This window comes from Lepeophtheirus salmonis, chromosome 6 (genome assembly GCF_016086655.4).
Source record: "Lepeophtheirus salmonis chromosome 6, UVic_Lsal_1.4, whole genome shotgun sequence".
Classification (NCBI taxonomy): Eukaryota; Metazoa; Arthropoda; class Copepoda; order Siphonostomatoida; family Caligidae; genus Lepeophtheirus; species Lepeophtheirus salmonis.
This window is the reverse complement of record NC_052136.2, coordinates 16286707-16311665: the sequence shown is the minus strand read 5'-3', so window position 1 is coordinate 16311665 and position 24959 is coordinate 16286707. Positions and strand designations below refer to the sequence as shown.

Here is a 24959-nt window from a genome sequence, read left to right as displayed (position 1 = left end):
GGTTGTGTGCTACTGCTATGAAGCTGGACACTGTTATGTTGATATTTGGTCACTCATGATGTAATGGAGAAGTGTGAGACAGAGAGCAAGAGAGAATGTTGAGTGCGAGGAGGTGGCCGTGGACAGTGGTACCGACGTGACTGAGGTGCTGCTGTACAAGTGTTGAATATTCAGAATTATTATTTATTCCATCGGATCTGTCTTCTGAGGAATAAGCAATAGGAATCCTGTGAAGCAGTCACTCGTATTGATGGGATCAGGGCGTAAGAGATCGAAGCAGCGGGGTCCTTATGAAGAGGAGGACAGATCCTGTTCAACTCCTTCGGACTTGGAGAACGAGGAGAGTCTTATGGAGGAAGTGAAGTGCACACATGCTGCCGCTTGCGTCTCTGAAAGGAAAGTGCGGAAGGCTCTAAGTCCCTCCTTTGTTCAAATAGGAGGCTCCTGCTCCGAATGTAAGCGTTTGAAATCCATTCCCAAGAAGAATGATCCGTTTTGGATGTGCCTGGACTGCGGACGACAGTTTTGCTCCGAGCATAAAACGACTCACTTTGAGGCCCCACGCTCGGAACATCCTCACTGCATCGCTCTGGATCTGGAGGAATGGATTATCTCCTGCACCCTCTGCCAAATATCGAATCTCTCTCCGGATACTTCAAAGAAGCTTCGGGATGTCTTTGAGCGCGTCAAACACATTAAAGCTAATAAGAAAAAGACTCCTGTGGCTCAAAGCAACCCTAGTTCAACCTTGCCCACCAAGTTACCCAAAGTGAGAGGCCTTTCCAATTTGGGGAATACCTGCTTCTTTAACGCTGTCATGCAATGTTTGACCCAATCCCATCCCCTGCTCCACATCCTTGACTTGCATTCCCAAAAGGGAGCTCCCTTCAAAACGGGCAAACTATTAGACGGAGAATCGCTCAATCTACAACTTGAGGACTCTGGTCCTCTCACTCTCTCACTCGCCGCCTTTCTCAAAGGTTGCTACCCACAATGATATTCAAATTGATGCAAGTCTCTTTTTAAGGAAAAAAGAAATTGTAGAACTCTTCAGTTTTTTTATTTACAATGAACCTGACTTGACAATTTCAATATCATTGGCTCTATTTCATTTTATAGAAATGAATTCCATGGGTGGGAAGTCGGGAGCCTATAACCCCTCTCAATTGTTTGGTCGTATTTCCCATCGTTCCCCACAATTTCGAGGTTTTCACCAAGAAGATTCCCACGAACTACTCCGGCATCTCATGGAAGGAGTAAAAACGGAGGAAGTAAACCGTCAAAAAACTTCTGTTCTAAAGCATTATGGTTTAACAGACAAAGCGAGTCGCGTTAGTTTACACGAAAAAACCAGGAAAAGACTTCAATCTTGCAATAGATATACGAATCATACCATTGTAGACCAATTATTTGGAGGGCATTTAGTTTCAACAATTCTATGTGAAGTTTGTCACAACTCTTCGCAGATTTTCGAACCTTTCTTGGATATAAGTTTACCTTTGATAGAAGAAAAGCCCACAAGACCCAATAAATTTGATGATGACGAAACAAAGTCATCACTCTCTTGTTTTGGGTCTAAAAAAGGCAATAACGAAACTGGACCCAGGAATAAATTTCAGCTCAAAAAGGAAAAGAGAAATGCCAAAAAGGAAATGAGAAAAAATAAGAAAAAAAATAAGACGATCGCTTTAGAAGAAATTGAAGAAAAAATAGATGAGGAAAAACCAGATGTTTCTATTAATATAAAAGAGAATGAGGATGTAGTAGCCATTAACGTAAATGGAGAATTGGATGAAGCCGTGAACACAGCTGATACTGTTGTAAGCGAACATACAGAAATAGTACCTTTGGATAAGAAGAATGTCGGAAAAAATAGTCAAAATATAATTACAACCTTGAATGATGAGGGAAAACAATCAAATGCATCTAAATTAAGACCAAAGGATGGTAACGAAGAAGATGATGAAGATGACGATGCTTCGGCTAATGATGATGACTGGGAGTGGTACACTGATACTCAGGATGAAAAAACTTCTACCGATCAAGGGGAGGAAGTTGTCAATCTTGATGATAAAGTTAGTGGGAATGTTAATGCTTCTGAAAGTGTATGTGATATTAATTCTTGTGAACCACATATTCGTGAGGATTCAGGAGACTCCTCCAATGCTGATGTTGAAGATAACATTGACTTCAATCATCCAAGAGCCAATACCAACTATCGTTCATTTAGCATATGTCAAGATTCGTATAATCCAGATTCCCTTCACTTAGATCCTAGAATGCAAGAACTTAGTCGGAACGTTAGACGACTTTCTGTCCAAGCATCTGCTTTTGAAGATATTTCTGACAGAATGCAACAGGAATACACTGTAACCTACGATGACAATGGAAATGAAATAGAAAATGAGGACTTTCAAGTTCAAAATGATTGGATAGCTCGTTCTTTGACTTCTATTGCGCCTCGTTATACCTCGAGATCTCCAGGCGAATGTTCTATCTATTCTTGCTTAGCTCAGTTTACCTCTCCAGAACTTTTAACTGGAAACAATAAGTGGGCTTGTGATAAGTGTACACTTAACCAATCTGAAAGAAAAAAGAATAGAAACGAAAGAAATTCATCTTCTCCAGAGCAAGATTCTTCTTCCGATCCGGATGCTCCTAAGACTGTTTACAGTAATGCTTCTAAACAGTTATCGATTTTTTCTCCACCCTTCATTCTTACTCTCCATTTAAAACGCTTTCAACAAACCATGTGCTCTCTCAAGAAAATTAATAAGCATGTAGATTTTCCTCTAGTTTTGGACCTTGCTCCATTTTGTTCTAGTGCAGCCGTGAGTACTTCAACGGTCGAAGCAGGTCAAGAATCAGTAAAATATTATCTTTTTGGTCTAATTAGCCACAGTGGTCGACTTCATGGGGGTCATTACACTGCTTACGTAAGAGTACGCCCACGTGATTGCTCTAAAGATTTCAGTCGGTTTTACTCCACGTGTGCCGTTAAAAATGATGAAATAAACGATCTTTTAGAAGAAATTGAAAGAAAGTTTAAAGAGTATTCGAAAAAAATGTCTCAAAATATCTATATTTCAGATTCAGAAGAGACTAATGATGCTCCAGATTCTAAAGATGGGCCCATGGAACCTTGTAAATGGTACCATGTATCTGACTCAGTTGTAACTGAAGTGAGTGAAGAAAAAGTTCTCAAATCTCAGGCATATATTCTCTTTTATGAGCGATTTCTCTAATGTGATTCCCTTAGTCAAAGATCAGCAAATAAATTTTAACTAGCTAAGGTACTATTTGTGCTGTGAACCTTGAAGTGATCAATCTTTCTATTTAGTAATTTTTTTTACTACAGTCAATTTAACTTGCATATATTCTTATTTGTGTGTATTTTGATCATCTGTGCTATTTATTTGTTTGTATGCTTAAATAGAGATCAATATGAACAATAAAGTGAATTAAAATAGGGCCTTTGCCAATCACTTCTTTACTAATTTATAAATATTATGACTTCATTCAGCTCTGTGTCACATCATGATTTTGTCAAAAATGCGATTCCTTCATAAATTTCGTTCCAATATCATGGTGATAGCTCATAAATCCACCAATTCCAATACTCACGTTAAAAATAAAGTTCAGACCATGAGTAAAGGTATAAGCTTTGCCATTTATGGTTCTATTCTTTTGAGCGGTATGTTTGCCTTTCAAGCGTACCTGAGACGAAGGGAAATGCAAAAGCTTATATCCGAATACGTTCCAGCAAACGAAAGCTTTAAGGTAAGTATTTAAATTCATTTGCTTCTTTATTCTGTGGAAATGATTACATGAAATATATTTATTTAGAAAAATTTTAAAATGGTCGTTTATGAAGACTGCGTTTTAACAGAGGATATGGTCATGTCTAGTCTTATGACAAATATATCAAAATTCCCTCTCAGGAAGGATGATATAATTGTCGCGAGCTTTCCAAAGTCTGGAACAACATGGCTGCAGGAGATTGTATATGAGCTGCATAATCCAGAATCTATAGAGATATTTCCAGAAGAATCCACGGATGTTATGGAACATAAATTTCCTTATCTGGAGTACGTGTATCCTGGTCTTCAAGAAATAGAGCGGAGGCCTAGTCCGAGACTGATTAAAACACATCTTCCTCTTCACTTGCTCCCAGAAGATGTATTGAAAGGTCAAGCAAAGGTGAAGCTTTTTACTTTTTAAATCTGGAATCATTTTAAGAGTAATTTTATTTACACATATATACTTCAAGGTTATTTACATTCATCGAAATCCTAAGGATGTGATTGTTTCGTATTTTTACTTCCTAAAATCGTTGTCTTACACTACCTTCATCGGAAATTTTTCTGAATTTTTTACTCTCTTCATTAAGAATAGAGGTATGACTTTAATAAGAAGTAATACATTTTACCAATCTATATCAATTTAACGAAAATATTTTGCCTTCCATGTTATTATACAGTTCCGTATGCACCTTATTTTCCCCATATCAATGAATATGTCAAAAAAGCTAAATCTAGTCCTTCACAATTCTTGATACTCAATTATGAGGAAATGAAGAAAAACCCTGCAGATTGTATTTTAAAAATAGCTGATTTTTTGGGTTTGGATACCCCTTCGGACGAAATTTTATATAAAATTCTCTCAAATACATCATTTGAATCTATGAAAAAAAATCCCTCTACAAACTATTCCCACTGGATACCCTTTGGACTCAGACTCAAGAACGGATCAGAATTTATGAGAAAAGGTACACTTATAATAATTTGTCAGAGGACATTCTTTTTCTAAATATTACGTCTTATATTCTAGGAATCATTGGTGATCATAAAAATCATTTCACTCCAGAACTGAATTCTACATTCGACATATGGAGGAACAAATTTGATGCAGACAAGCTTGTGGAGTTTATATATGAATAGTTTATTTGAACAGACTTTTTAGTTAATACAAACAGAAATACAATTAATTGATATTGATCAGATCATGTCTTCTAATTTATTCTAGCATAAAAACAAACGATGGTTCTTATCCGGATCCAAATGTAAGTACTCCTGTGAAATTCGTCCAATTTTTGCTTAGTCCTAAATTTTTAGTAAATTACTTTAGTTAATGGGGGGGGGGGTCAGGTTCCTCGTATATTGCCATTAAGATTTATCTTGTCCCCGTAGCCAGAGATAGTTTTAAAAATTAAGTTTTATTAAGAAAATTAAACTAAATGATATTTTTATTTGAGAAATAAATAACTAGAATGTATTATAGCAAATTCAGATATAATAAATTTTATATTATACATCACAGAGGATAAGTATAATAGCGTTGCTAGCCCTTTTTGCAAGGAAAAAATATAGGAGAACTCATAAATTATGTAGACTTCTATTGAAATATCTGAAAATCATTGCACTTCCCAAAGGTATTATGTCGGTAATCCTCTTCTAAACAACTAAATTGCGTGTCACCTGTTTGGAAAATTACTCTAGGGCTCTAGCAAAGAACTAAGACCTCCACAAAAATTAATTACGTATAATACAGTTATTTGGAACTTTTAAATAACTATGTGTTTTACAAAATATATATCATAAACCTCTTAAATTCTGTTGGAATATCTAAATGCCATTGCAATTGCAATACGAATACTGTCATACGAAAAATGTCATGTTTGTCTTTGTTTTTTATTTTTGGGTGTAAAGTACTCTTGGAATAATTAAGAGTGAGAATTTTGTTCAACGAGTACAAGATAAATTAATTTAATACTGTGTAAAAGGGACATAAAAAAGTAAGTAATTTTTAGGAGTGGTGAATTCACATTTATATTAATTTCAGGGGCGTCTCCTGGGTAGGAGGATGTAAGTCCCTACCCAATTTCAAAAATTGCAACTGAATTTGCAATGTCGTGTTTCTATGATACTTATCCCGTGAACAACTACACCCCTTCCAAAATTACTATGACCTAAGGAAACGGAACGCTAAAATCTCATCTTTAGCGTTCAAAAAAAAAAAATCGTTTCTTTCCCAAGTCTGATCGCTAGTATACAACATGCAGATTACTGTAGGTCAATAAATTAAAACATCCAGAATTAATTAACATAACGTCCCAAAACAAAATTATTTAAACCAAAAATGCTTTTGAATAATAACCAAAAACAATAAATACTATTTAAACACTAAATAAAAAGTATGTTAACCAGATTGCACTTCAACAAAATAAGGATCATTATTACTCATTTTAATTTACCGAACAATTAATCGATTTATTGCATATCACGACAGGCTTACATTTGATTATTTTGACACTTAGTGATGGATCTTCATGATAATGCACGATAATGATTTCATATCAACCGTGCTCCAAATAAGTAAATAGTACTTCTTCTGCAACAATATACCGATCAAAATGTGTACACTTCAAAATTCAAGATTTTTCTTAGAACCCTTAATTGAAGTTGCAACTTTATTACAATACATATACAGTCAAAATATGTTTTAAAATCTATGTTTCCATGAGCGAGTTATTAACTGATCAGTACCATGATCCTGTATATATATAGCTTCCGACGCTTGAATGTATAACAAACCCATCCAAAGGGCGTCGAAAGCATTCCAATTGTTTAATATCTAGACAAACATGCGCCCCATCTAATACTTAAATTTGTTTCAGACGATACGACGAATGAGAGATCCAATATCTAATTATAGCACGTGACTTCTCATACATAAAATGAATCCTGATAATAACAAAGGAGAAATATTGTGAAAATTCATGAATAAGGTTGAGTGGCTGAGCCTTTTTCGATTCCAGATAAAGCCATTGAAAATAAATTTCTTTCTCTATGCATAAAACTGAAGGACTCAAGGACTTGAGTCCTTTAGATAAAACAATTCCAGATATCAGTAGAACTATGGTGAGTCAACTAAAAATGATGCCATAAGTACTTTTTCTCAAAAAAGTGTCGGATGGATTTGCATTCTTCAACTAATTATCTTCCATTTTTAAATTATTTTGATTAGCCTTACAGTGGCCCTTTATTTCTACTTAAAGATAGTAAAATTTACTATCACATTGATTTACAACCTGATTTACTTTTCTTTTGCCATATTATGCTATATTGAACATTAATGAAGATAAGGAAAAAATCGTAATTTATTTTTTTACTTTCATTTACACTAATTTTTTATAACTTAATTATATCATTATCTTTGCAAATCGATGCTAGGATTTAATATTGAAGAGAGTGTTTGATCTGCTAATCTTCAATCAAAACCTAATTTAGAAATTTTATTTAATTTCATTGCCATTGACATGGCTGGAGCCTATTTTGTAGTCTCCATGAAGAAAGACGATCCTCATGAACTGACATGAACTCATCCTCTTAATATCATTTGAGGTTCGTAGTCGATATTAAAGAGTGAGAAGCTCTTTTGACTATTGTCTACTTCCACTCACACATTGAAAAATAAATAATTAAACGAAAGTCTTAACTGTTTTGTACCTTTTTTCCCATTACCTTCGAATGAATCCTCTCAAACTCTTCACTTCAACTTTTTCCCTAGTGTTTCTCTATGCGGCAAATTGCTCTTTGGAGGATGATTAGGACGGAGATTCTAAGCATATAATAAGTATTTATTGAAGCAATCGAGAGGATGTTTCTGCATTCACAATTTCCTTCATGTTGGATAATTCCTTATAATAGATATATATTGCCGGATTTTCATACTTTGCCGGTAACCTATACATACATACAGTCCAATATTTCATATACATATTTCCGTCAATTATAGGCTTTGTATCTCTCTAAGGTTAATAGAAAATTCTATTCACCTTGGAATCTCTCTAAATATTTTGTCTTAAAAAAAGATCCAAAATAATAGCTAGAGAAGTACGTCATCCTTGCCAACTGATAGTGATTTATTGCCTTGTAAGAAATATATAAGATCTGCACTGTAACGTGCAAGTCAAGAATAGCTCATTAATTATACATTAGAAAAAATATAATTGATACACTAAACATTGATTGGTTAAACTGTGAGTTTTCTGTTCGTAAGATACGAAGAGTTCTCGAATATTAAATGAAGAATAATCATCATAAGGTCACTGTATTTGATTACAAAAAAAGAAGACCCTTGGATTAATGTCTTGAAATTAATAAATTTATGAATAAAGTATTTTTGAAGGTATTTTGAATTTTTCCCTGTAAAGAAAACTTTTTGGATTTTTGTCTATCTTTAATTTAAATAATTTCTTCTCTTTAAGTTAATTCTTAACATGTACTATTTGTCTCTCTGAAACCAAGTATTTCATAAATTTATAAAGTAGGGAAAAGATGTAAAAAAGGGGAAAATATAATATTTGGTGGAAAGAGGACTGTTGGTCAAACTATTTCAATTACCAACTGATTTTGGACCTTTTATTTTTCAAGAAAAGGTTGGGATATAGATAAAGATAAAATCGTGCTTATATCCGGCCCTGTGTCAAGAATAATGGATCATAAGTGATTACTGATTAGTCAAGTAATAAGTTTTTTAATAAGTGATTAGTTACTTGAGTTGCACAGGAGTGGAATGTTTCAGAAAAGTTTCAAAATAACTTTCCTTTGGGAATTATTAAAGGAGTATGTTATGTGATTCTGAAATGTTCCGTTATTTTATAACTTTTACTGATCGTACTCTAACATCGGCGCCAGAGTGTATTTACAAGTGGGGAAGAGGGGATAAAGGGCTCTTGCAGATTTTTTTTATTTCTGTTGGGCATTTTGACAATTTTGACACAAAGATTAAGAACTTTTTTTTTTAAAGAGACTGAAAATTTATAAATAGATAAAATTTGAACAAATACTTTTTTTTATGAAAATGATTATAACCTTTAAGTATTTTTAGCAATCGTTAGTAATTTTTTTTCTTTAATGTTGTATGTTTCAAATGAATACAAATGGGAGGGCGTGCTATAATTAAGGGGATAATTTTAAAATGGAATGTTTATTTATGCGTTTTCTTTTAATATTTTTATTATTCCATGATGTTATGTATGTTTGGTATATATTTTTGTCAATAATAAAAGTCCCCTAAAAAAAATTATTACTTACGTTAAAGAATTTTATGAACGTGGATGAAGGATTCAGATAATTCTATTGGAAATTATTTAAACGATTTTGAAGCTTCGGTAGCAAGTTGAAATGTTTGTTAGTGCTTAAAAAATAAAACCCAATTTCAAAATATCCACCATTTACCTAAATAATTTTTATGTACCACCTCAGTGATATATAAACTCATCAACATGTCTGCTAAATCCCATATTCTTGTTGTTCATTGATACAATTTTCGCGTAGTTTATACTTTTTATTTTTATAGTAGCTTTCAACCAACGATCTATTTTTTCGATTGGAGGTACATCAACAAAATTTGAATCCAGTTGAACCCCATTATTGTCCAACCATCTTATAATAACTAATCTTGAATTGCTCCTTGAATTACTAAAACGATCCTCTTTCTTTCTTTTTGAATTGAATAAGTGATTTCCCCTTCAAGAGAGTTGCTTTTGAAGTCCCGCTTGCTTGTATGTCATTTGATCTAAATAAAGCAATAACTCAAGATTGCTAAACCAATTGTCAAAAAATTTAAATTTGTTGTCATTTTTTGGCAAATGGATACAAAACCGAGCAAGAAATTGAGAACACAGAGAAAGATTATCATAATTAGAAGTATGTTATGTTTCTTTTTCAATTTATATATATATATAAATTATGCATGAAACCAGATTTTCCAGAACGTACCATATTCGTAAATCTCTATTGACTAAGTTTTTTTTTTCTTTGTATATTGTCTTATCTTAGAAATTTTCGTTTTTGATGGAATTATTTGCTTATGTACTGAATGAAGTGTTTGGTATTCGACTTTTAAATATTAGGATCTAATAGTCTCGATAACAGGTAATATTTTGAAGAGCTTTCCATTTACATTATTGAAAGAAGACTTATCAAGAAAATGCAGAAATTAACGTAGGAGCTTATATCTTATATTATCAAAGCAAAGAAATCTATAGTTAGCTATAGACTTCCTTGACCATACATATAACCATTACTGGTCAATTCCATTTGGAGTCATATTGATTAATTCATTTATAAACAAGTAAATAATACTACAATTATGTATATATATGCACTGTGGTTATGGTATTATTATAAAAGTGTTAAGTATTGCATGATCACTTCATGTTTTCTTTCCTTATAAATTATAATAATAAATTTGATATCCATAGACTATGGATAAGCTACACACAAACGGTAGCCCGAGTATTGTGGTACCCCTGAGTCCTTTTCGTTGAAGCGAGGAGAGGGAATATTTTGAAATTCAAGACAGTTAATAATTAAATCTAGAGAGGAGAAGAAAAGGTAGAATAAATTAAATTTTGTAAAATGGTGGAAAGGAGATCTGGAAGTCAAGGTGGGAGCGAGTCCGTTCAAGTTGGTATTCGCATACGTAGCTTGATTCCACGAGAGATAAAAGCGAAGAAGGAAATAAAGTGGCTGAGTGAGAAGGATATGATTTGGTCGGATGACAAGAAGAAGTCTTATCGCTTCGACCAGGTCTTTGATGCCAACTCTCGGAATGAAGATATTTTCTCTCAGCTTTGCACCAATATCATTCATTCTGCCTTTCGTGGATTTAACGGAACCATTTTTGCCTATGGACAGACCTCTTCAGGTAAGACGCATACGATGATGGGGGATGAGGATGAAGCCGGAGTCATTCCCGCGGCCATTGATCAGATCTTCGCCTCCATTGAAGCCACACAGAACAGAGAGTTTCTTCTTCGGGTCTCCTATTTAGAGATTTACAACGAGAACATCGTGGATCTTCTCGCTTACTCCGGGGGGAGCAAAAAGTATCTCCAGCTCAAAGAAGACACGGAGGGGAATGTGTGGGTGGACGGAGCCACGGAAGAGATGGTGAGTGCTCCAGAAGAAGTGATCCAATGTCTTCTCTACGGGGAGCAACATCGTCACATTGGAGCCACTAACATGAATGAGAGGAGTTCCCGGAGTCATACCATATTCAGGCTCATCATCGAGTCTTCTCAAGTGTCCTCTCATGAAGGGGATCAAGAGCCGGATGGAGCCATCACCGTTTCCCATTTGAATCTCGTTGACTTGGCTGGTTCAGAACGTGTGGGGCAAACAGGGTCGACCGGAGAAAGGCTACGCGAAGGAGGCAATATCAATAAATCTCTTTTAGGTACATTATTACAAGTAGTAGACCTGGGCTGATATATCCGACCAAATATCCAATATCTGCATCGTATCTCATCCGATATTTTATATGATGCAATCCAATTCAAGGAGGGAATCTTTATAGACAGGAAATGCTTAATGCAGAGTACTCCCACTAACATCCATGAATTCACGCATTTCTTATGCCTGATGTACTTTTTAAATAGATTGCTGGATCTAATTTTGTTCCATGGTCATAGCATTAGGTAAAAATCCAAGATAAGATTGATTTATTAAATAAAAAATCTTATTAACATTACTAAACCAGGATCAAATGGATGAATCCGTACTTAATAAATCCAATATTTTTTTATTCAAATAAAGTCTTGCCACTGAAAAGCTATTAATGAATGTTTAGTTTTGATTTTTTTGAAATGATTGCACCCTTAAGATATGAATTTGTTAGCAAACGAAACAAAAAAAAACCAATTCTAACACACTAAAAAAAAAAAAAAATACAAACGAATACTCTCAGAGATACGGGTAAATTTATTCATATGTAAAATATCAGATCGGAAAATATTTTGATATCAGCCCATCTCTTAACTATTATATTATCCATTATATATATATATATAAATATTTTAGTTTTAAGCCAGGTCATTAGTAAGTTAAGTGAAGGCTCCAGAGATTTTGTTCCATTTCGTGATTCTAAGTTGACACGCATATTAAAAAATTCATTGGGAGGGAATGCTAGGACAGCTATTATTTGTACAGTGACTCCTGTTGAGAAAGAGCAAACGAAATCCACTCTAGAATTTGCATCAAGAGCTAAAAATATTGTTCAACACGCTAAAGTGAATGAAGTTTTAGACGATCAAACACAATTAAAAAGACTTAAAAAAGAAATTACCGCTCTTCAGCGTAAGCTTCAAGAAGAAAAGAATGCAGATCGAGTAGTTGAACTAGAGCAACTTAAAAGTGTTTTAACTGAAAAGGATCGACAAATGGAAGAAAAAGAAAGACAAATGGCCAATGAAAGGGAGAGACTTTGTTTGGATATGAAAGATCAAGAAGAACAACTTCAAGTATTGAGGGACAGATTACTTTCTGGTCAAGTTGCTTCACCTTCAACATCGCAGTTATTTGAAGAAAAGCCGGCGAATAAAGCTAAAAATCTTCGTAGAGAAACTTGGGCTGCTAGTGTACAGACACGTAAAACAAGAAGAATGAGTTTTTTCCCAAAAATTTTTACAAAATATAACGAAAATAATGGGAACGATAGTGATTCACTTGATATGTTTAATGATGAAATTGATTCTAAAACTGATGATCTTGATGTATTAATAGGACAAGAGTAAGTTTATTTTTTGTTTTGCCTTTTCGGAATAACTACATTTTTTCTATTTTTTTTTTTTTTTAATTCTTAGTTTATCTATTTTGGAATCAGTGGACGATATTCAGCCTCCTAATAATTACATATCTGAGAGAAGTAGAAGAAAAACAGTTCGATTTGGTGAGATCAACTATAAATCAGACGAAGAAAGTGAACCATCAGAAACTTCTTCGATGTCAAAAAGTGCATTGAAGGAAGAGATAAAACGACTGACAGATTTGTTAAAAATATCAGATAAAGAACTATCTGAACTTCAAGAATTTACAGAACTTGAGAAAACAATGAAAGCCTCTTCACCGCAAAAAAGTTGCATGGAACTAAAGGAGCAATTAAGAAATGCAGAAAAGTCAAAATCCGATATGGAGAGTCTATACTTTGTCTCTAACAAAGAGCTTCATGAAGCCAAGATTAAGATGAAAGATTTAGAAAATGATATACTCAATATTACAGAAGAAAATTGCACCAAGGGTAAGTGCCACATTCTTGTTTTGTTAATTATTTAATATATTTTCATTATTATATAGAGTCACTGAGGAAACAAATATCAGAGTTACAATCAAGTAATGAGCAGTGTCAAGAAAAAATGGTTCACTTAGATAAAACTTTAAAAATGACACAAGAAAAATTAAATTTTCTTGAAAAAGAAAAAGTAGACTTTGAATTTAGAATGCAGTTGTCTGAAGAATCATTCAAAAAGAAAGAATTCGAATTGATTCAGTCTTTAAATGAAGAAAGGGGACAAACAAATAATTATCCAAGTTCGTCCATTGGTAATGGTTCTTTGACAGATTCATCTCCATTTGGAGATGTTACTTTAACAGCTATTGAAGAGTTAACAAGGAAATTTGAAGAATTACAGAATTATGCAAATGATTTAGAGAATGAAGTCAGACTTAACAAAATAAGTCAAGCAAATGACCTCACAACAAATAAAATTGATGAAGATGAGAAAAATAATAAAGTTGGAATGCTTCAAAATGAGCTTCAGGAATGTCGGAACGTTCTTAATGATAAACAAGTAATAATTGAAAAACTTGAGGGAAAAATTGAACAACTTGAAATAGATAAAAATATTGACGGTATAAATCAGATCAATAAACAATTGACTGAATGTCAGGAAAAAATAGGTGAACTAAATGATAATGCCCTTATTATTCTAAATGACTATGAAACCTTGGAGAAAGAGAAAATAGAAATGGAAAATGAAAATGTAACTTTGAAAAAAAAGTTGACAGATCTAGAAACAAATAGAGTATCTGAAATTGAATCAAACCTTACTAATAAAAATGAAATATGTGCAGAAAAAAATTTGATAATTGAAGAATTAACTCAAGAACTTCAATGTATGAATGATGACAAAACTACCAAAGAAAGTGCTTTGAATGAAAAAATTCAATTGCTAGAAACAAGTCTTAAAAATAGTAAGTTGATGTCTTGGGGCATTTATTGTTTAATTCATTTTTTTTATTACTTGCAGTTGAATCGAAAGAACAAGGTAGTCCATCCTCACATATTACTAATAAACTAAATAAGTGCGTTGATGAAATTCAAGAGAAAGATAAAGAAATATACGAACTATTGTCTCGTATTAAATCTCAAGATATGGAATTGGAAAAACTTAATGCAAATTTTGAACAATCGAAAGGTATCAAAAACGATCATGAGAACAAAATTTCAATACTACAACGAGATTTGGATGAAAAATATGGTGTTGTTCAAGAAAATAATACTGTAATAGACGGACTAAAAATTGAACTACAAAAATTAACTGAGCAAAAACGTGAGTGTGAATCCTTTTCAAATGCAGAAATAAAAAAGGATCAAGGAGACTGTTGAAAAACGTAAGATATTTTTTTCATAATGCTATATTTTTGTAATTGTATTTGCTTTTAGTTGAATCAGAGAATATATCGATTCATCAAGGTATCCAAGAGAAGGATAAAGCATTCGCTCTATTAGAATTTCAAAATAAATCTCTTACTCAAGGAAATAAGCAAAGTATCATTCACATTGACGAAATGAAGGCATTAAATACATGTTTAGAGAATAAGGTGAAGGAATTGCAAAAAAACTTTGAGTTAAGTTCTACTAGATTAGATGAAGCAAATATAAAAATTGCTGAGAATGAGAAAGAAATGAATTTGGTGAACACTCAACTTATAACAGTGACAGATGAAAATCAAGAATGGCAGCATAGATTTGATGAACTGACGAACCAAAATCACAGTTTTGCTAAAGAGATAGAGATATTAAAGTCCTCACTTGACGGAGAAAACTCTAAAAATAATATGGATTTCAAGCTATTGGAAGGAAAAAATAGAGAACTTGAGTCTTTTCTAGAAAAAGCACAGCTTAGAATCGAGGATCAAGGAAGTAACATCCATAATTTACAATTAAAATTGAAATCTAAAAATGAAGAATTCATTAATTTGGAAAATAATATAATTTTTTCAAATGAGCAAAAGTTGCAGCTTCTTTCTGATGTGGAATCTTATAAAAATACGTCACGTTCTAAAGAAGATGACATTAAGGAATTACAACAATTGGTTGATTCACTTAATAATGAAAAGAGAGATTTAACCACAAGGTGCGATGCGTATTCTACTAAAAAGCTTCAAATGGAATCAGATTTTAATGAGTGTAAAAATGAGCTTCGTATATGTGAATTGAATACTAAAGAGTTACAATCATGTGTAAAATCTTATGAGATAGAGCTTGAAAACGTTAAATTTCAATTAGGCGAATGTTCTCGACTTCAATCTATTCTAGATGAAGAAAGAAAAAAATTTGAAGTCGAAAAGATCAAATATCAAGAAGACATTCTTACTCACTCAAGGAGTAATAATGAGGAAATTGCTCAATTTAAAATAAAGTGCGATAAATTAGAAAGTGAAATGTCCAAATTGAAACATGATGATTCTGAGTTTGTTGAATTAAAATCAGCGAATTCGGAACTATTGTCCAAAATTACTTGCTTATCCTCTCAAATTACGCTATTATTGTCTGAAAAGGAAAAAATTGATGAAGACTTAGTTCGATTGACGGATTCGAATGAAGCTGTTCTCCAAACAAAACAACATGAAATAATAGAATTAAAAGAAAAAATTAATTCCATTTTAAAAGATCACAAGAAGGAAATTGAAGATACCCATAATGAATACAAAGAAAAAATGGAATCGTCTCTGTATGATGGTGATTCAGTCAAAGAGGAAATTGCTTCATTACAAAATCTTGTCAAATCTAAGGAAAATGATGCTAATCTATTAAATGAGCAAGTCAACCATAAAAAAGAAGCAATTACGTGTCTTGAGAATAGGTTGAGTCAGGAAGCTGTCGCATTGAGTGAGGTTTTAAATAATAATAAAAAACTTGTTATAGAAATAGAAGAGCTAAAGAAACTTAATTGTCAGCTTGAAAATAATATTTTAGAAGGTGAGTAAAATTATCAATATTAACGAATTATTTTATATATTTTATTATTTATTCTAATTTTGTAGTGTCAGAATCTCAAAGTAAAAAAGAATTTGATAATCTTCGACAAACTTTAAAAAGTTGTAAGTTAGAATTAGCTTCAACTCAAGTTGAATCTACCTTTAAGGATAAAGAAATTGATACTCTGCGAAAGGACATAAACTTTTTGTCTAAAAAGTCAAACACCTATAAAGAAGAACTGAGAAAAGTAAGAAATGAAAATATGGATACCACTATCTATAACAATGAGTCCAAACTTAAAAAAAGGAATGAAACCAAGGTGGAACGCCAAAATGATGCTATGCATTCTGTGGAAAATACATCTAGTCATGTTTCTTCAGGTAATCTATAATCTGATCTCAAATCTGCAATGATTATTAAAAATAGCTTATATATATGTTTTAATATGTTTTTATGTTGTTGCTCATAAGCTTTTATTACTTAAATTCAGGTGGAATAGTTGAAGAACTATGTTTGAACATTAAAGAATACGAAATTAATCGTCTAAAAAAAGAAATTGAGGAAAGAAAGGTGCACGAAGAATCAGTCCTTTCTGCCTACAAAAAGTGGAAAAAAATAGCTATGCAAAAGGAAGAAGAACTTAAAGAATTGAAATTGGCTTAAATTGTACTTTAATTTTATTTAACGTATTTTTTATAATGTATTATTTAACAGGATTGTTTTATTTCAAATTTTTATTTAGGTAATAAATATGTATTGCTACTCTTAATAAAATATGACATTAATACAGTAGACTTAGTTAATGTTTACTATTTTCTTACATAACATTACAAATGGCAAAAAAAACTCAACTCACATTGGGGGGGAAATCGAATTTATTACTCTTTTTTTTTCAGAAGTAATTTTTTTTTCGAAAGACGAGTTTATTTAAGATTGAAGAAGGGGTTCAGTTTATCAGTAATATTCACTTGATTACAGTTTTTAGGTTAAAAATTAATCGAGGCTGAATGTTGTAATCCGAATAGCTCCGTGAAATTATTAAACACCGTTTAAATAAAGGGAAATAACTAGATTTATAATCAAACTTATTTATATTAGGTCTAGTAAAAAGAAATCCATTATTTTCTCTATAATTTCAAAGTTTTATTTAGCATAAGAATAATTATCTGATCTAGGTAAAATATACACCGTTTTGTTCTATAACTTGTTGATATTTTGAAGGTAATTTCATAATGTCTTTTTCCTAGAAACTCAATCCCTATTGGCAAAAAACTGGGAGAGTCGATTTTCACGAAGCTTTATTTTAAACTAATTTTTCAACAACAAAAATATTCTCCATAAAGAGGAACAATAAGGTGGATGCATAATAACCTCCCAGAGGTTCCGGCAATTCAATGTCGATTTGTGTGGCCTGGTGTTGTCATGACGAACATAATTTCTCTCCTATTGGCCAAAGATGGACGCTTTTGGGAGATGGCTTCCTTCACTTTTCATCACCAGTAACCATCCACTTCAGAAATTGGTCGATTTTGTTCCGATTAAACAGGGATTCGCAGATGGAAATCAAGTCCCTTAGGTTTTTTGAGTTAACTCGTATGGCACATGGATTACATAGAGTTGTAGATATGGTTCAACAAAAGTTTCCTCTAACGATCAAACTTATTTCCGATGTGAAGAATATGTTTTTGAATTCTGGAAGAAGAAAGAGAGTATTAACTCTTTCGTACGAAATTTCCCTCCATCCATCACCAATTATGATAAGATAAGGAACTTGGTTAAAAGCAGTGGAGTACTACTACCGTTACTTTGACGTCTTCAGAGAATATTTAAATAGCCTTGATGAAGATTTAACAGCAACCAGAAGAGCACAAGAAGTAATTAATAATGATTCCTTAAGAGAAGAAGTCGTATTTATACAGGAAAATTTTCGTCAAATACCTTTGGCAATAACAGCACTTGAGGAAAGATTGCCTCTTCGTACCAGCCTAACCATAGTAGAAAATCTGAATCAAGATTTGAAGGAAGAGGCATTCAAGACCAAGTTAAAAGATGTGCTTCAAAAGAATCCTGGCTATACAAAACTAAAGGAACTCTCAACAAGTGAAAACCTTGTATACAAAAATACTCCAATTGTCAATTGTGATTCTGAGATCATCAATACAAAAAGGAGGTCCAAACTAAGTACTAAGAAATTGAGGGAATTGTTGATCACCAAATGGAATGAATGTTTTGCTATCATTTAATTGTCAACACTTTAATTAAAATAATTTGTTGCTTTATTGCCTCATTTCTATTCTTTAGATTTCGTGCCAAAGTTATCTATTCATCCTTTGGTGGCTACTAAGAAGTTATGAGTACACTTCCTGTAATGATGGGTTTGATGTTCTCTAACTAATATATTTTGTCTTTCATAAATTTACAGAATATAATATACATTTATAAAGTTATTTATAGGGAAATTATATATGAATAATATACAACAATCCCTCTTCCTTCATGTGTAAATAAATCAATAATTTAAGTTAAAGATATATTCTAAACGATACTCTTTCAATTGGGTTGGAATCGATATTTACTTTGAACTCTTGGTTCAGCGACAGATACAATTGCACCACTGTTATATGTAGCTATTATATTTTTGAATTAATTTCCATGGACATTCAATGTATCGATGGGTAATTTATTCAGTCCAAATTTTTGAATAGAGTTGATGATCGAAATAGAGTTTTCTTTTAGACACCTGGATACTCTTACATATTTGCCCTTCTTACCAGATCTTGTGCATTTGACGCTTTTTGCAAGGCAAACTTTCCCATTCTTATGAGGAAATTGGAAACCACACTGTCTACACAATCTTTCTTGGCTCTTGTTCCACGATCTCCTACATCTTTGACTTCTTCGATATATATTGAATCCACATGATTTGGTATTTGCTTTATAACCCTTTGATAACAAATCATTTAGACATTTACTTCACATATTTTATTTGCATAATCAAATAACTTTAATTGTGCTTCTTTATACTTACGGACTGGTCAATTTGTTAGACGTCATCCTTGAATGTTCTTTCTAATGGAACTTGTATCTCAGGTCTAAGGTTGATTTGATATACTTTTTAAGCACTACCGAATGCGCGATCTAATGATGGGGTTGATGTTCTCTAATTATATTTCGTCTTACGAGTAATAAGGAAATTGGGAGTGAGGCTTGAAGTATTCAAGATGGACCATATTTGCAGTACAGCACGAATTCAAACTTATTAATGGACTGATATTTCTGATAGAAACTATATATAGTAGTGATTCGTGCGTAATAGGCATTAATCACACTAAATGACTCTTAACAAGGAAAGAGTTTACTTAAAGTAGCAATTGACTTTAGGAGGATTGAACACGAAGAATTTCAATGAACGATTTTTTTTTTTGGCTGCTTACCCCACAACGTATATAAATCCCTCTTCCTGACAATTGATTTTGTTGGGAATACTTGGAAAATCTCTTATATTGTAGTTTATACTTTTATCTTCACTGCCAGATTCTGGGTCCTTGTGTTCTTCAACAACAAAAAAAAAAAAAAAATGTAAAAATCAAAATCTTCAATATCTTAGAACGTTTCCTCTGTTATAAATTCATGATTTTCTTCAAAAAAATTTCATCCAATATACTCCCTGTGACTTGTTTGAATTATGGAATGAGAGTGATCGTCATCGTTAACTGAAGCATTAGTGATCTGAGATCTCAATACATAGGGAAGCTGAATTTCATTTTTTAAATCTTTATACAACGCCATCATCGACTTTGTAGAAATAATTAGCCCTGATCAATGAAATAATTTCTGAGTTATGCATATACACGTTTGTCCTTGTTGAATGGATTAGAAAAATATGTTTTATCAGTAGATAAGCCTAATTCTGTCCAAAGGTGGATATTTTTGGGTCCCATACCAGAAACCATTCCAATAATACGAATCCCATTATTTTCCAATTCTAAAATAACATTGAAAAGTAGCTCCTCTGTTACCGGATAATCATAGTCGAAGAAAATGGGTAATTTATTACTAATTACTATTAAAACGATGACTAAACAATGTTTTATTATCGACTCTGACGTCAAAAAAACAATCCTTCTATTTAGGTTTGCTAGTGGTCGGTACGGTACAACAATTTGAAAAGGAGTACTGGCCCGATGTATGTTATTGAATACCTTGTATTTCTAGTTACCTTGCTATTACCAATAATTTTCTATTTATCGGTATAAGAACCATATTTTACACGATGCAAAGTCTACTCTTAAACGAATGAGATATTAAAACCTTCTGGAAAGAAGTAAAATCTCCATTTTTGTGAAAATATATTAGCATGGATGCATATTTAATATTTTCAATGTAATGAGTCTCGGGGAAATTCACTAGGTCATAAATTCCAAGGTTAATAGAAATACAAGGTTAGACCATCATGTAATCGGGCTTCCTATAATTTTCAATTTGATGTATGGTACCGATTCCTGGGCAGGATAGCCAGCTTTTGAAAAAGCACAGAACAATTCATAGTCTATAACGTCACGATTGCTATAATTTTCCATTAATGTATCGTACCGATTTGTGGGCAAGAAAAATAGATTTTGAGAAAATACGCAACCACTCAAAATTGTGTTTCATCATAGAACAGATGACATTACTTTCAAGAAAGTCAACAGAAGGAGATTTTCCCTGTTTTTCCTCTATGGCAAAATGTTAGTACGACCCTCAATGATCAAATTCTCAAGTCGAATTACCTTACAGTTCCATGTCCCATTTATCTTAGAACTATCTCTACTGCAGTTACCGTAGAAACGAGACTACTGTCATCTATAGTTAAATAATTGGAATAAGGATCTAACAGCAGAGAGCGTAATGTAAATTTTATAATAGATGAGGTCTACTCCACAAAAAGAGTCGAGTTTATTTGAGGTAAGTTCTTGGGCTGAGAGAACAACCAAACAACTAAAACGGTTCTTACATTTATGATCAAATCCGTTGGAGGAACTACATGGATGGGACAACACTTATACTGGTTGCCAAATTAAACGCTGAATTGCTCTACAGCAAATATACTCTAATTATGAAAAACCCTCTAGCAAATCGAATTTATCGTTGTGGGCGTATTAGTTGATAACCACCCAGTCAACAGGAAGTTCTTCACTCATTTCCTTTGTGGTGGTGAGCTCCACACTTCAATTACTCACCCACACAACATCAATAGGAAAATTCATCTCATTTTCGACCCTGTACACAATTTTAAAAATATTCAAACGGAAAAATACTTCGGGATTCCTCTGAACCACCTTTGAGTTAAATCATTATTACACCATAAATTTGTTCATATTAAAGAAATCAACCACAAAGAGTCAAGATAGAGCTCAGAAACTACAATCGAAGCTATAGTTCAAGGTCACACATTGGCAAGCATTATTGATAAGATTTCACAATTCCTCTTCAATATGATGGAGAAAAACTTGGGGTTTCAACTCAATGACAACATCCCACAGAAAGGTAGGAAAAGATAATCTGAAAACTAGTTCAATCTAGAAAGGTTGCCAAACTTCAATATGATAATATTTAAGATATGAACATTAATTTTTCTGGTGTGTGTATTTATTTTTTAAATAATTAGTGTAAACATTATTGCTGATATATTGCAGCCTATTTAGTCTTGAATTCTTATTAATTGTCATAATTTGAATAAATATTTAAAGTTTTTTACTCATTCAATCTGTATTTAAAAACCCTATTAATTTATTTTTATTAAAAAAATAACATATTCGTGAACTTCTTCAAAGCCAGCTCTTGGAGCGTGCGTTTCCTAGTCTGTTGTCCAGGTGCTCGAAACGTCCATGATTTTTATTAACATTGATAAATTCTAGTTGCAGACTTGGATCCGTTCACAATTTTAAGATCAAATTTTATTTCATTAAAAAAAATCGGTTAGGAATTATCGTTCGTTTATTTATGAAACATTTTTTTCTAAGAACAACAACCGGCCAGGTGATCAAATGCCCCTTAATTTGAGCTACAACAGATAAGGTGACTTTCATTTTTCTTCATACCAGCGTTTCCATGTTTCCCCTTTTGCATAATTTACGTAGTGTGTTGTGAATAGAGCGTTTTCACTTAATGTCAGCATTGTTGAAAAACACCTTATATGGCCAAAAAATGACCATTGAACGTTTATCCACAAAATTGGTATCTCACAATCTCTCATCCTAAAAGAAACAGAAAAAAGGCTCAAATCACTTTATCACTTGGTAGTTAGCCAACTATAAAATTTTTATTCAATAATAATTGACTTTTGTTCACAACTTAATAATAACTAATTTGTATCTAACCAATAAATTTAAATAACACTGATTATAGGAAAAGAAGAGAAAACATCCACAGCTGGCAACCAAATACGCTGTATATATTTTTTACAAATGACGTAACGCCGTGTAGAATAAACATTCAATGCAACCAGTGTTGCCAGAATAACTGATTTTTAACTTGTATAGTTGGAAAAAATATCACTAATCTGATTGCTGCAAAACTTTGCAATAATTTAACTGATTTTTATCAATGTAAAAAACATAAATTAAAAATTATAGGCGTGATTTTGAGCGCGTGAATTTATTACCTTAAAATTTTCAATGTAATAACTCACACTAAAGGAGTCTAATGAGTGTGAATTTCATGTATTGATTATTCTGTACCTCTCTTCCCAATGAGAAATAAGTATTATACAAAACTATCGTTTTTTAAAAAAGTTCATTAAATTTTTTCTAATAAAAAGATTATTCGTTCAAGTTTAGGGTCTTCTAGAAAATGTAACTCTAAGATTTTTCTTAAAAACTTTTCGTGAACAGAGGTTTAAGGGTAATTTTTTTTTGTAGACAGCCTCATGGATTTTACAACACTGTAAAGTAAAATTAATTTTTTTCTCGAATGAGTCGCAATTGTCACGCGGAAAACATGAAAAATGATATATTATGGAGCCTTACCTGTTTGTTGTTGAAACTAGCCGATTTTTGAAGCACATATATCCGATTTTACTTAACCCTACCTGACAACACTGAATGGGGCTGTTTATGTAGATATGGCTCCAACACTGACCTATATAATTAATAACTATTATATAAATCGGTCATCGGTTCCAAGCATGACTCAAGATAACAAAACTCAAAATGGCACCGTCTCTTCTTTCAACAAGTTTTGGGTCTTGTAGTCCTTGCGAGAGGGTGCCAAGTCTTGTTGGCACAGGAACTTGATACCATTGACCTCAGCTTTCATCCAATGTATACTTGATCGGACAGGAGTTCACAGAAAATGTCCGCACCCACCCTCTCTTTTGGCTCATAGAAGATAGGGGGGGGGCATGGCAGGGCGGTTGTTCCCAATGACCCAAGGGTCATGCTTCTAGCTGTAAACTTGGTTTTAAAGATGTATGGGACATTAGATCTCTCTGTGGCTAACCATCTGCTGTTCTGAATGTTGTGAGATCTGTCAACAGTCCATTCTTTCTTCTCCGAATAATAGATGATTCGGTTACCATGGGACTCTAAATCGTTCAGCGATTATCTTCTGTGGGCAGCACGGGTGGTCTTCATTTTGTCTGTAATTATATGTCTTTTGTAGAAGAGGTATAACTTAAGCCTCATGTCAGTGTTTATGGTCCTGGACACTGTTACACGACTAGGAACTACTAGGAATATGGGATTGCGTTTTATCACTCTGGGACTTGTGAGCTTTTCTCTTATATACTCCCTCCTCCTCCCAGTGGTTGTAACCGTCGTAGAGTGTGCTCTTTGGATACCCGAGTATCTTATTGATGTACACTGGGTTGTGTCCACCGCAAGCCAATTCGATGATGGTTTTCCTCAGGGTCTCCTCCATCGTAAACGATTATTTTATATTAAAAGTTTCGCATCTAACTTAAAGTTAAAGCTCAACCTCTGACTTTAAAATTGAAATTACCGTATTAAATGCTTTCCTTATTGTTCAGAATGTAGTTAACTATGGTCTGGATTTACTTGAAGGACCCTGTATCAATAATGATGCTTTTAGACCATTTTCAATGTAAGCGGAGACGATACCCCCCTTCCCCATCCCCCTATAATTCATGTATCTACCATGAATTATTTATTACCTACAGCATCAATACAGGACAGATTTAATGGTACTTCTATGTCGTCAAATCCAATACCTCCTGAAATAGAAAATTACTAAAAATATATATAATTAGGAATATATTCTAAAAATTCCAATGATTGTCTAACCCTATGTGGAAACGTATAGTATTTGATTCGAGATTATTATTAAAAAGTTGCATTAATTGAATTTCAACTATTCCCGGTTACTGTCTCCAATTTTAAAGATAAAAATAGAATGTATGACGTGCGGGAAAACTCTTATAATGTAACCCCCGTGTACTTCGAATCTGGCCTCAAGACCCGTCTGATTTCTACCTAGTACACATGTCTAAACCATAGTCTGTATACATAATTTAGTTCCTAAACACTACCCATGTATATATTAGTCTTTCATTTTATAATTTGTCAGGTCTTAAATGTCAGGGATAACATCTTGATGGATACTCCTTTTATGGTCTTGTTCTTCATCATTAACGTGATTTGAATTAATGTGTTTGTACAAAAATTATATGTATGTTAGTGCGGTTGGAACTGCATATATAGTACATACCTACATACATATAATAGGCATATAAAGAGTATAATTGCCAAGTGATGTGCAAAATATCCCTCAAATTTTTCTTGACAAGGAAATGGGGTTTATATTGTAAACATTAGAATGATGACGAGTTGAATGTGTTTTTCCCACAGTTATTAAATACACATGCAATATATATATATGTATAAGTGTACATAATATGTAGACGGAGA

At 32.8% G+C, this 24959-nt stretch overlaps 3 protein-coding genes across 3 annotated transcripts; all 3 read left to right on the top strand.

Moving 5' to 3' along the window:
* The first annotated feature begins 100 nt into the window (after window positions 1–100).
* On the top strand, window positions 101–3471 carry Usp16-45 (ubiquitin specific protease 16/45). The gene is made up of 2 exons (XM_040715749.2): window positions 101–980; window positions 1120–3471. The coding sequence occupies exons 1-2, from the start codon at window positions 251–253 to the stop codon at window positions 3243–3245; spliced, it is 2856 nt and encodes a 951-aa protein (XP_040571683.1). The 5' UTR covers window positions 101–250; the 3' UTR covers window positions 3246–3471.
* On the top strand, window positions 2388–5000 carry LOC121120852 (sulfotransferase 1E1). The gene is made up of 6 exons (XM_040715752.2): window positions 2388–3293; window positions 3524–3780; window positions 3847–4200; window positions 4271–4397; window positions 4481–4768; window positions 4831–5000. The coding sequence occupies exons 2-6, from the start codon at window positions 3538–3540 to the stop codon at window positions 4938–4940; spliced, it is 1122 nt and encodes a 373-aa protein (XP_040571686.1). The 5' UTR covers window positions 2388–3293; window positions 3524–3537; the 3' UTR covers window positions 4941–5000.
* Window positions 5001–10300: 5300 nt separating this feature from the next.
* LOC121120850 (uncharacterized) lies at window positions 10301–15999 on the top strand. Its single transcript, XM_040715748.2, has 6 exons — window positions 10301–11247; window positions 11871–12579; window positions 12653–13086; window positions 13143–14039; window positions 14096–14459; window positions 14512–15999. Exons 1-5 carry the CDS (start codon window positions 10428–10430, stop codon window positions 14452–14454), a joined length of 3219 nt encoding a protein of 1072 aa, XP_040571682.1. The 5' UTR covers window positions 10301–10427; the 3' UTR covers window positions 14455–14459; window positions 14512–15999.
* Window positions 16000–24959: the final 8960 nt, after the last annotated feature.